The sequence below is a fragment of the Acanthaster planci genome, linkage group LG07, assembly GCF_054643075.1.
Source record: "Acanthaster planci isolate LZ-2023a linkage group LG07, COTS_SCS, whole genome shotgun sequence".
In the NCBI taxonomy this organism is placed as follows: Eukaryota; Metazoa; Echinodermata; class Asteroidea; order Valvatida; family Acanthasteridae; genus Acanthaster; species Acanthaster planci.
This window is the reverse complement of record NC_141783.1, coordinates 9693521-9706704: the sequence shown is the minus strand read 5'-3', so window position 1 is coordinate 9706704 and position 13184 is coordinate 9693521. Positions and strand designations below refer to the sequence as shown.

The 13184-nt window shown below is 41.1% G+C and overlaps 1 protein-coding gene across 3 annotated transcripts in view; it reads right to left on the bottom strand.

Annotated features, from left to right (window-relative positions):
- Positions 1-13184, bottom strand: part of LOC110973604 (protein sidekick-2-like) — a 69400-nt gene that overhangs the window by 38027 nt on the left and 18189 nt on the right. For all 3 annotated transcript variants that reach the window (XM_022224523.2, XM_087139060.1, XM_087139061.1), the window contains exons 2-5: positions 2573-2836; positions 2062-2142; positions 1385-1582; positions 837-942 (exon numbers count right to left, since the gene is read on the bottom strand). In XM_022224523.2, coding sequence (XP_022080215.2) covers positions 837-942; positions 1385-1582; positions 2062-2142; positions 2573-2836 — 649 coding nt within the window. The remainder of the gene's footprint in view (positions 1-836; positions 943-1384; positions 1583-2061; positions 2143-2572; positions 2837-13184) is intronic.

Sequence of the window (13184 nt, the reverse complement as noted above, 5' to 3'; positions counted from 1 at the left end):
ATTAGAGTAGCACCAGACAGTCACTCAATAGGGTTTAGGCATTCAGGAAAAAAGATATGAATTTTTGAAGATTTTTGAAAACCTAAGATACTGAAAACTGCCCAGTTTAAGACACTGCATTTTTAAAGGCACCCGACAGCAAGTGGTTAACATCTCCACAACGCAAAATAGCTTACGATACTTGCTGCTACAACTGACTCTGACCGACCAGCCGACCCCGATAAGCTCAGGGGTCGAGTGGTTAAGATGAAGGCACAAGTAAGCAGGACACTGTGGGTTCGAGTCCCACCCAAGTATTAAAGCTTTGCACATTTTTTCACAAGCTTTCAGACAACCACTGTATATACAGTGTCATGAATATACATCGGAATAAGGGCAAAACCGGTAATCAAAAATACAAAATATTAATTTGCTGTATGTCATCCAAATTTTGTTCAACAGTTACGATAGCACAGGTACATGTAGTGTAATTCGACCACCAGAATTAGAAGCCATTACAGCATTGGCACAACGTTCTTGGACGGGTGGTACGCGCGCGTTACATGCCTCTTTGACCAACAGGGTGTCGTTATCTGCCAAATGCATGCGCGCGGCACGCTAAAGAATGTGCGTGTGAGTGCGGTGCCACCGCAGTTAGGGCGTCTAATCGGATTAGTCTGTCGCATGGGAAAGCACTTTTAATCATGTGCCATCATCTTGTCAAAAACTGGGATGGTTAAATTGGCTCTGTCATAAATGTATGTAGCTTGCACAGAATGCCAGTTGCAGTACAATAAATAATTCACATCTACCATGCACGCCTTCAAGAACACAATTAAATTTCCTTGTCAACCAACCTTGCATTGACAATGCACTCCATATTGGCAATGCTATCTCCCTGGATGAATACTGTGTCGCGTGGCGGAACAACAATCGAAGGCACAATGCTGGGTGGATTCACACCTGTTGAACCCAAAATGGTGAAAGATTGGACTGAAAAGGTCATCGTAGACACACTTTGCCGAATACAAAACAGTTTGAAAATGCTCATTCTCAGGCTGTGAAGTTTGGTGAAATGAAAATGAATTCCCTGGGAAGAAAAAGAGTGTAATGAGAATGTCCTATTCCCCGGTTAACTCTTAATTGCAATGCAAGTACTTGGACTTGAGACGATAAATGAGCAGCCATTCCCAACATACCTTTTCAAACACTCAGATCTACCAATCACAGCATGCTTACTTGGAACACATACTGTAGGTCTAGTTTTTCAAGGTTGTTTCTGACAATACTGACCCGTGACTCAGAAAAGGACGAGTACAACACTGGACTTAGTGACAAGTCTAAAATTCACATTAAAAAAAATATTTCAAAAATTACTTTTACAAGGTAGCTTTCAGACACATACCTTGGACTGTGAGTGTAATTGATGGGCTGACCCTGCTTTCTTGTGTGAAGTCGTTTTTAGCCAAGCAGGTGTACACTCCCTCGTCAGCACTGGAGGAATCCAAGATGACCAGCCCATTGTCAATGGTCACGATTTTATTGTCGCTGCTGACATCATCCCCGTCCTTGCGCCATTTGATGCTAGCTGCTGGGAAACTATCTGTGAAGGTGGGCAAAAATAATGTGTTTTGGTTGAGCAGACAGGTTCATTTTCTCTTACTCCGTGACACACAGTTTGGCATGCAGTAGTACGGACCACGTGTGCTGTACAATAGTTACTGTGGAGATCCAAAAATGTTCTGAGGACACACAAGAGCTCAAAAAAGCGAGTCCAAATTTTTGTAATAAAAGAAATGTTTCCCATACTGCAGTACTGACCAGAGAAATTTTTCCCTTTGCAGTGAACTGCCATATTGCCACATAAGTGCACTGCACTTGCAAAGGAAATTTCTCATGTCATCATTAGTGTACATTCCTATTTTTGTTAAAGAATCCCTTAAAGTGGCTGGATGTTGCCAGTCTAGCCTCTTTTCTAATTGTGCTAGGAGCCTATGTTGAACTCTTCTGGTATCCTGCCCTAGCTCCGCAGAAAGCAAACACGGAGAGCACATCAACAGTTGCAAAGAAAATACGGCTTACCTACATCGGGACAGGACAAAATGACAGCCTGTCCAGCTGTGGCAATCTCCGTCCGATCACCTCCCACAAAACTGTCAAAATCTGACAGGGAAAACCAAGGAAATGTCCATACAGATCTATGCAGAACTCAGAGGGGTTTGATAGGTGCATGTAGGAATGAACAATAGCTGTCAATGTTGCCAATATACATGTATACTTTTATTCAGAATCATAATTGAAACCATTATACCAGTATCTTGTGTTATTTATCAAACTAAGTTGTGAATTACAATTACCTATCCTAAACCTTCAGCACCAAATGCAGTTTGATTTACACAAAGTTTGAAGGCTTTTTTTGTGATTAAGGTTGACACGTCAATGTCAAAATCCCAAACCTTCAATTCTACAATGTGAAGCCACACAGCAACTACATAAAACTTGATGTCCTTATAAAGTGCTACTGTTTTGCTTGACGGTGATGAATTTTACAGGATTCAGGTGGATTTGCTGAAGTTTGGGTGAATGTACTTACAAGCAACATGCAAGACAGCCCTTTTGCTCATGACGGTCCCGATGTCATTGCGGACACGGCACCTGTACTCCCCCGCATCGCTCCTCTGTATGTTCCTCAGCAGGTATGCGGCCCCTTGCGCATCATAGTTACCCAGGATCAGGTTGTCCTTCAGCCACTGGTACTCTAGGGGGGTATCGCCCAATGCCTGACAACTGAGGAGCTCTGTGTTGCCTGCAAACGCTGTGTCACCCTGCGGGTGCCGGTTGATGAAAGGTGGAACAGCTAAAATAGGAAAGTGATAACAGGAAAACATGAACAACTATTTTGAAATGGTCAAAGATGTCATTTGTCAGGGTACACATGAACACTGTCTACTGGAAATGGTAGCTGCATAAGATAGTTTTCCAGTGAAGACTTAAAAAAAGCTAATTGCACAAAAATTTCGAAGTGCCAGTAATTAACCTGAAATAGAACTCAAAGGTTCTATCTCAATATTAATTCCAGCAGGTTTAAAGATTTAAAAATGCCAAAATATTTGTACACATTCCAACGCAAGGAGGGCCTCCAAAAAAGCACTTGCTACTTTTGTTTTTTGTCTTAGTTTGCTTTTTTGTTTTTAAATTTCCATCACAAGTTCATATACCATACATGTAAACATAATCCTAAATTCTAGCAATCCTTCTAACTCACACAGTGTCTGCTTATCCCACATAATGTGGACGTTTTTTGTTCGGAAGTCCCCACAGTGTATACATGAAATGCGTGGACACCAACACACACATTGTACAAGTGGTGCCTCACAGCAACATGATAGGTACAGTTTATAGCTTTAATGAAAGAGCAGTGAATTCATGACAAAGCTTTCCCATTCGATTTCAAGGCTACAGCAAAATGACAATCTACCAGTAATTGCTAAACCTATTTAGCAGCAGTAAATCACACAGGGGAATGTTTTTCCCATTTGCACCCTTTTGATAAATTGACGACCAGCTGCTCTCCGATGAAGTGTCAGAGCAAATGATACATGTACAATGTATGTCAGACTCTTTTCATTAAAATTTATGCATGGTTTAATGCACATACAGTGTACAGTGTACTCTATACATGTGTACAACTTTGAGTGAGCTACCAAGTACTGAGACTGAGCGACTATCAGCCTATGAACATCTTAAATTACAGTCGCCAAGCTCCAAATTCACAGGCAAGAAATTCCACTTAATTCATTACTTTTTTTCCTGACAAACCTGCTCAGGCATTCTACCAGGCTTACGGGACACAGACACACTACATTATTCTGTGTTCCACGAGTGTGATAACCAATTCATCTTCAAGAAAACTTGATGCGCAGTAAAGATGTTACAGGGGCCTGTGCGTGCAAACGCGTCATCTTTAAATTTAAAGTAATTTTGGCAGTTGTGTGTTTGGCTTTTAGCATAAGAACAATGCATTGAGTTAGAACAGCACATTATGCGGGGTTTGGTATGAACTATGCAATACAGTTACCGTATGTATCACAGGTTGTTGCCATGGATTGACTAATCAGAATTGATAATTCAAGTTTGCCTAAAGATAAATGTACATGAATGTGGGACACACTTGCTCATGCCCAAACATGTTATACAAATACCAGTATGTGATTACAAGGATTCTAGAAGAATGTGTACCGTACATGTACAGGAACACTGTATGCACATGAACAGAGACAAGCATTTCTACTATTTCAAATCATACATATGGCATATTTTACAAAGTGTTATCACAACCTATTTGGACAAAGCAGCTATCTCTATGTGAAAAATCAGTGTAAGTCAATCTGTCCACTGTCATCAAGGTTACCAAGTTCAACATACACTGTAATTGTCAGACCTCAAAGATTCAAACATTGATAAGGCCACAACAAAACAGTGGATGGATTGAGAGCAAACTGTTCCAGCGCATGGGGACCAAAGGTCAATATTTCCATTTATTTCCAGCCCAAAGCAGTTTTTTCCCTTTTTAATCTTCTGAGAGAACCCACCAGCATAGCCTGGGCTTCAATGAGCCTCGATCATCTGCATGCTGGGCCTTGAGAAAGTGGGTCATTAAGAGATGGATTACATAGGCTAAGTACATGTAGCTCTGAATGACAAAGGAATGGCAGAACCTGGTCTGTATCACAACAATGCTCTTACAACCTTGGGCACTGAACAACCCCCCCCCATAATATTATGCTGAATATCATAATCCACAGCATGGTGTGAAGTGGCCCAGAAATCTCAAGACTGTATTCCACGCCTGAACAGTGTTCCCAGCTACTCTAATCAGATTTGATAGTTTGCCCGGAAATCACTACCATGCTGTTAACAGTCACACTAACTTAATTCTCCTCTTCAGCATCTTGAGGTCAGCTCACCAGAGCTTGCAGTGTGCATAGCAGTATCTTGGCATGTGGCCACTTTGGCTTAGTGAATGCATGATTGAGCTGTCCATATTAGGAGCCAAGTTCTCCTCCATTATTTACCTGAGTTTTTGGCATTTGGATACAACTCTGCACTTGGTCTGCACTCCGTGTTGAGGGTAGGCTTTCTGCTGAAGTGACGCACCCTGTTGGACGAGTGCTTTGACCCTTGCTTGCTGAGAGCAATTTTTTGCCCAAGGGTTGGACATGCCAATGGATCTCTCTCATTGCCTACTGTGTGCATGGCCACTGGCCAAAGAGTACAGCAATATTACTCTTGGTCAGTGACAAATCTTTATTTCAAAATATACATTTGCAGGATTACTTTTAAAGAGGGTCACATTTTGATTCAGTTTTTATAAGCAGATTGTACTATTTGATACCGGTAGCTACATGTTCATGTACAGTGACACTTTGAACACTCTAACACAAAGTAATGTACATGTACATGAACACTCTGAAATACTCAGGTGAGTTAGAGCCCAGAGGATGGCAGGTGAGAACAGAAAAATGTTGAGTTCTTCACATCCACATCCTGAACATTCTAAAAGTCATAATTTCTGAAAACGGGATCCTGAGAGGTTCATGTGAGCAAAAAGAAATCATGATCGGATTACAGTTATGTACCTGGCCTGGAAAATTCTGTTTGGTGCAGAGGCAGACGGACAAAAGAATTTCTATCTGTGACTTTTTCGTCAAATTATTGTCTGACTGTTCTCAATGAAGCTGACAAAACACCATAAACAAGAAACAGGACCAAAGGGCAAAAAATGTTCCAACCAATTCTGTACATTCTTCCTCTTACACTGATCGTTCATGAATTAAATGATGGTCACTAGTAGAAAATCCACAGAAAAAAAGCGATGAATCTAAATCCAGAGACAGTTCAGTGATAAATATTTACCGAACAATAAGATGAATGGGCAGGAATGAGTGCATGTTCTGCTCTAACTTCTCAAAAACCGTTGGATCAGTCTGGAGCCTCAGACTCTGACCTTAGACAGGGTTCACTGGAGAAGGAGGCTACAAAAGCCCCAGGCGTGTTGACCTTGAGCTGAGGTCACCGGAGACACAGACTTTCAAGCTGTCCTCTACACAAACATGAACCACAACTGCAATTTCTGTCCAGTTGACTGCATTATTGTCCTGGCATGCACGTATGATTGCTGAATTGTGCTGACAGAATGTCCACAATTGTCACTATACGTGGAACTCATAATCGATAATTATCAACAAAAAAGTACCGTGCAAATACAGGTTGGCGTGTGCGTGCCTTTGACTTGAAGTACGGAGTACCCTGAAGTACCTACGCACCTTGCCAAATGTGTATTGATTGAACACGCATACAGAACTTGCCAAGATATGGCAAGAAGCACGTACATGTGTGAAGGTATGGAGCACATGTACACAGTGTACGTGCTTCAGTCGTCATGAACAAAGCAAGCCTCAATCTACTACAAAGTGAAATTCCAATAAATAATGCCTCACCGTCCAGACAAACTTGATTATTTGTCATTTCTTTGCAAGTGTTAATGCATGTACTGGTGCATGACTCTGAACTCATCCAAACCCCCAAAAGTACAGTTTCCCCTCTTTTTAGTGGCTTTGTTCTTGCAATACACCTCTGTTCTTTGTTCTAACTAGTGCCCTACTGTGCCCTCCTTTCTAACAATAACACTTGCTGCCTGCAATAAAGACCAAATGAAATGGATCAGCTAAAAATATCATTTGTCAAAATGCCACTGACTTTAGTTATAGTGAAATAAACACAAAGCCGGCAACTTCACATGAATGCCCAACGGTCCTCAGTGCACTATGACCCACACCGTATGAGGACATACACTGTTACCGTCAGCCAGTCCCTTAGTGATGCCCGCCACAGTTTTCACCACCAAGTGATTTTCGGAGTACCCCCATTGCCTGCAATGCAGATTGATGGCATTATCAAATGTAAGTCGTTTCTGCTGGATACCAGAACCAGTACAAATTGAATCAAGGCATCCCCCCAAAATAATAATAATAAAAATGAAATTAGGTCCCTCGCTTGACAAGGACAGTGTTTTTATTTAATTTAAGGGGTCAAATTCAATCAGGAATGCTGGGCAGCTAATAAATGTTTATTATGGGAAATTAATCACTCCTTAGTTTAGACTGGAAAGTGTGGGTGTGTGTCCATGGCAAAGCCTAATATTCTTGAGTAAGGAGCTACATGTAACTGCCAGCATACACTTATACATTACTTGGGCCCTAACTGTAAAGTTTTATACATATACATGTAAGTTTTGTCTTTGTTGCGTGTGGCTTGTATTGTACCCTTCCAAGGTCACAGTCAAATCAAAACTCCACAAACATCTGGTCTGAGGCACAGTACCATTTGAACAATAAATAAAGGTTGGTGTCAATGCGAGCAGTACTTAATACATTGTACATGAAGTCACATTTCTGGTATCTCTACACCATCTGTTGTCGTTTTAAGAAATCTTAAGGCAAGCCAACAGCCTCAAGGGATGCAGAAGGCTACCTGTAGAGGTGTACACCACTTTGTACCTAGACAGGATGAGGTTAACCACAGCAGACTACTGCAGTCCCACCTTCTGTCTAGGACCTGTCCTTGTCCCAGCTGTTGTTTGGGGAGGGTTGCCCTACAGTGACTAGACACAATGGAATTCCCTGGAAAGGGGGTGTTCAGGGGTACCCATCACCTATTCATTAGGTGCATTGTACATGTACTGCTGCATCATGAGTCAGAGATCCTTCAGAGGGATTTTCCATGTACACAAGGCCAATTACACCAACAGGGTGTAGACCACTAATTCAAGTGAGAGTTTCTAGCCAGCTCATTACTCCTAGCATTAAAAGTGCCCCCACAGTATCTTTTGAAAAAGGGGATTGTTTGGCCACCAAAATGGTGAGATTGTGTAAATCCTTGCCAGGATCAACTCCCTGGGTCTTTGAAGTTTGAGCTTTCATATGAGCAGAATGGCTAAAAACTACAGTTGAAAATTGGTCCTGAGTGCCCAAGAAAGTTGAGGGTTGCCACTTGAAAAATGGCTGCAATCAGACTTTGGAAAAATCACTGTTTGGGGGTGATTTTGTTTTGTGGGAATAATTAAAAATGTAATTGGTTAACCCACAAAAAATTAAAAAGTAATTGAACGATTAGTGACCAAACAAGAATTTCATTTGTGTTTCAGAAATCTCAGGGATGTTGGCATGCATGTTATTGGGCCCTGAACGGCGCTGATTTTACACTGTTTTCAATGGGGCTTGAATTAGTGGACTGTACCCAACAGTGCAGGGTACATACACACATGTGCCTGTACTTGTACATGTACATGTATGTGTTCCTTCCTTCATGGTAACAGTGAAGAAAGTCACCCCTCAACTACCAATGTTCAGCCACCTGTATTACACCATAGAGCCGTCTGTTTCTTGCTCTATGATGACACACATTGTTTTATCACAATGTGCATCTTAGGTGATAAATGTGGACACAAATGCACAAAATTTCTGGACATACATGTACATGTAGACCCTTCTCATTTTGCCAGCAACTTCTATGGATGGCCAAAGTTTGCAGAAATATCACCTTTTGAGTTTCGATGTTACCTCAACTTCATCCAAAATGGACATTTGTCCCATTAATTTTAAAGAGTGTTGTACTTTCATTCAGTATTTAGTAGAACATGATACATGTATGCATTATTATCTGGTGGTCTGAAAGCTGCAGGGGATTTTTAAAAGTATTCTTTCATTGTTTGTACTAACCACCATCTGTAGTTTTACTTTTAGCAGCCGCTTGTAGGAGAAACACGACTGTGAGGTCAAAAGACCAGACCCTATTGATACAGGGTGAAATTACGCAGGGTTTTTCCAAACCTTCTGGAACACAAATTATACTACATGTACATGTACATTTATGCATGTTTGTCAGGGGGAAAGTATGGTACATCTAAAGTGTTCTCCAAGTGATATTTATGGGTCTGATGCTGAGAAATCATGCTGTCCCAAACAGCCAGCAATTTTTTTTCTGGTCATAATGACTATGTACCGGTACATGTACTGTATTGTATAATAATAGCAATGTACCAGTATGTACATGTATTTCCCTAATACAATATGCACTCACTTTAAACTGAAGGAAATACTGCCAATTTGCATGTGACAGCTTATGTGATGTGCAATACATAAAGTACATGTACATGTACTGTACAGTATATGCCAAAAGCTCCTGTACATACATGTACATGTAGGGCAGATCAAAAGGAATAAAGTCTGAGCACCAAGTACTTTTTGAGTTGGATATTTAGACCCTATACATCCATGCACACTGGCCAGAAAGGGCTTTCCAACAGTATTACATATACAATCAATAACAGGCAATTTCCAAAACAAGCTCTGTTTCAATAAACATTAAAAGGAATCATGTACCCTACATGTAGTAGAAATATTTTACTAAAATCTTTGCAGTTGCACTTTTGAATTTCAATTACCGATAACTTTATTTTCAATTTTTGAATTACTGATTTTATCGGTATTTTGGGGCCGTTTTTGTTCATATATTAATATGAATTTGCATAGAATCATAAGCCAAACTCCGGTGTAATCCGAGACAAATCTTTGATTTGTGCTATCAAAGATTTCCATTTTTGGGGGGTAATTCATTACTGTATTTTGCAACAAGCCAATAAACACCTTTTTCTCAGGAATATTTTCAAAGATCAAATTTGGGGTTCAACATAAAAAAACATGCAAACTGAACAGTGTCTTCCTGGATCTACCGGTACATCACACTAACAGCACCTCCACTTGCCTGGAAAAAGTTGGTCCATTTTGAATGTTAAAAAAGGGTACTTTTTAAAATTACAGTCCATTTCACTCCAAAAGATTTCAGTTTTCATACACTGAAGAAGAGTTTAAATAAGCACAAAAAGTAACTCTAAGAAAACTTCATTGCACTGTTCCTTTAAAAACTCTCCACGTTTTCCACAACACAAATTACGCGTAACGCACCACGAATAGATACATCCAACAGTAGAAGTCTACAGAACCAGCTACTGCAACTGTGGCAATCAGACACCACAACCCTGGGTCTCTGGGTTTGATAAGAACCATTTCAGTAGTCGCCAGAGTAATTAGAGGTTCCCCCCCACCATCAATCAGTGTCTCATGTTCAATTTCTTTGGGAAACAAATACTGGACAGGTCTTGCACACTCTTGGGACAAAAAAATGTGTTCTGCTACATTTTTCATAACCCCAGATAAGTTATTCTCCCTTGCAATTTCTTACATGAGATTGACCTCAACCTCTCTCCAGACAAAAACAACTTAAACAACATTCGGATGATGAAAACATGTGTGCCAATCTATATGTAACTTTCAGGGGCCCACTGCCATGGGTGTCACCAGGGCTTGTTTTTGAAGGGGGGCCTTAGGGATCAGCTAAGAACTGATGAACAAAAGTGAGGGGAGCTGTCAACTTTTGAGCTTTTTTTTTGCTTTGTTTTAAAGCAGCTTGTTCTTTTCATTTTCTTTATTCATTTCTTTTGCTTTTTTCCCTTTTAATTTTCATTTTTTTTTACGGGAGGAGGGGAGACGGAGGAGGAGAGTGTCCCCTTTGCCCTCCCCTCTTGCGACACCCATATACTTTGCTAATCTATACTGAACTTGGAGTCAGTTTCACTTCACTAGACCTCTGTTTTTTCTAGATGTTATATCACTGGGAAATTTCTCAATAAGGCCTACCAGCCTGTACAGCATACCTTTCACTTTTATTGAAACATGATGTCTCTTCTGTGAGCCTTGAGCTCGACCAAGAGAGGGTGCAAATTTTGCTAGCAACGCAGGCTCCTTTGATGGGAACTGCACTTTGCCGGTTCACAAACGACTATGAAATGCATGTGTTATGGTCGCATCGCTACCAACAAAATGAGCACTCCCAACCAACATGGCTCTTTTCAACCGACGAGGGGGTGCTTCTACTCAAGGCGGGTATGTCTACGAGTGAGAAGAGCCAATACTTTACTGTCATTGGACACTCTACCACCGGGTCAGTTTATTCTAAACACAGGCACGTACCCAGTACAAGCACTTATTCCTGAATGTGTATAAATATGTAGCACTTGGGAGCTTTGTCAGCCAGACAACAGGGAAAGGTGAGGTACACTGTGGAATAGTACATCTCCCCCAGCAACAGGATCAACACAACTGAAGAACTTCTGAGGACACTGCCTCTCATCATTTAGTTTTAACACGAGGTCACATCTCCAGTCTACATGTACATGAATACGTGAACAGTAGCTTTCACCAGCAATATGGGATTTTGATTGTTGGATTTTTTTAAACAAAATGTGTTTTTACTCTCCAATGAACGGTAGATGTACATGTACATCCGAAGGTGAGATTTACACATGCACATGTACTTCAACATCCCAAAACAGTTTACAGCTAAAAAAAAATCTTGGCACCGAAATCCTTTTGTTGTAGGCCTATACATACTGAAACGGGTACAAGTATAATGTACAGTGATTGCAAAAATAATGCTTTCTTTGATGTTTCTATTCCCTGTTGCAAACAGCACACAGGGGAAATTTGCTATCAAGTCTTACTGTACTGGTATCTTATTTTCAACTGTAGAACAGTTAACTACAGTCCATTTTTATCCTTCACCAAGGTGTAAACAAAAACTAGACCAAAGCGTAAACTGTCGACCCAGGTCACTATGTCAATAAATCTAGCTGCCACATTACAGACAATATTTATTGGAAACCAAATATTTCAAATGTTGCAAAGGTTCACACTTTTAACTGGCTTATTTAGACCCACGAAAAGACAGAGAGACGAACAGATGCCAGCTTGTCATGTGCATTAATGAAAGTCTCCAGAGAAAATAGGAACACCTAATGACAGCTAGGAATCAAGTTTATTCCCATACTTCTGGCCACGTGGGGCCGGCGAAAACTGGTTTACGCCCCCCCCCCAGCCATTTCCATCAAACAAATAGTCCATTCATGCTCGGTCGCTCCCTGGTGTATCAATCAACCGCAGGCATCTCGTTCGGGACATTCACAATCACCCAGAAAACAACATGATTTATGAAATTTGAGTCCAATTTTATGTCCGTACTGGAAAGGCTGCAGAGTTGCAGTCTCCAGTGAGAATATTAGAGGTCTGCAGGTAAAAACCCATTGCTGAATCATAAATTCAACCACAATTTGAACATTCCATGTTGGTGAGATTTGGGTGAAATGAAGTCAGCATTCCAGGCATAGGTCCCTCCCACACTACTCCAAGCATACCACAGTGTACCGCTACATTGTAATAATCCCACCTCCTTCCCTGCCCCTCCCTTTTCCTTTCCAAACATCCTCGAGCAAAAGACTACTTTCAACAATGCAAAACCTTTTGCATTTTCTGTTTCCCGTGGTTCAAAATCACTGCAGTGTTTCAATTAACAGTTTTGAGTAGGCCTCTAGTGACCACTTTTCAACATTTCATGATAATTTTGCGGGTATACGCTGTACATGTACACCAGTATTTTCATCTCAAGATTCGTAGGCTACTTTGCCATTGTCACTTCCTACTCGTTCTTCTTCGAGCATGGAGAAAGGACAAAAACATGTAGGGACAGCAGACTCTTCATACATGCATGTACATTTGTAGCTAGAGTTCCTTATTGTGAACAGCCTATCACAAAAAAAGTATGACAGGGTCATGTACAGGTCCACACAGCGTGGAGCATCAGCTGAGTTCCTGCAGCAGTTGGATACCATTCCTCCACAAATAAACAAGGACCCATATGCTTCACCCACATCAATTTATCACAAGAGTTGGCCAGGAAACCTGTTCCTTTCACCATCAACATGCAGTTGCTCTCTGTTATCCTTGGAGCTGTCCTCCTACCTGGCACACAATGCACAACAATGGGACTGGATTCTCGGCAAGGTTTCAGCAGACAAAGGTGGTATTGCTACAGCCCACATCCCCATTTTTGCCTGAACTATTCACCCGTGGATAATATCACGCCTAATGGGCATAATCGCACTGCAGAGACACCAGCTCAGAGCGAGCACCCTGACCTCCAGAGTGGAGCAAGGGTGGCAAGCATGCTGTGTATCTCAAGTGTCACACGAGCAGAATGGGTTCCCCAACAACCTCCCTACAGGGTTGATTGCTTTACATGTACATTTTCAA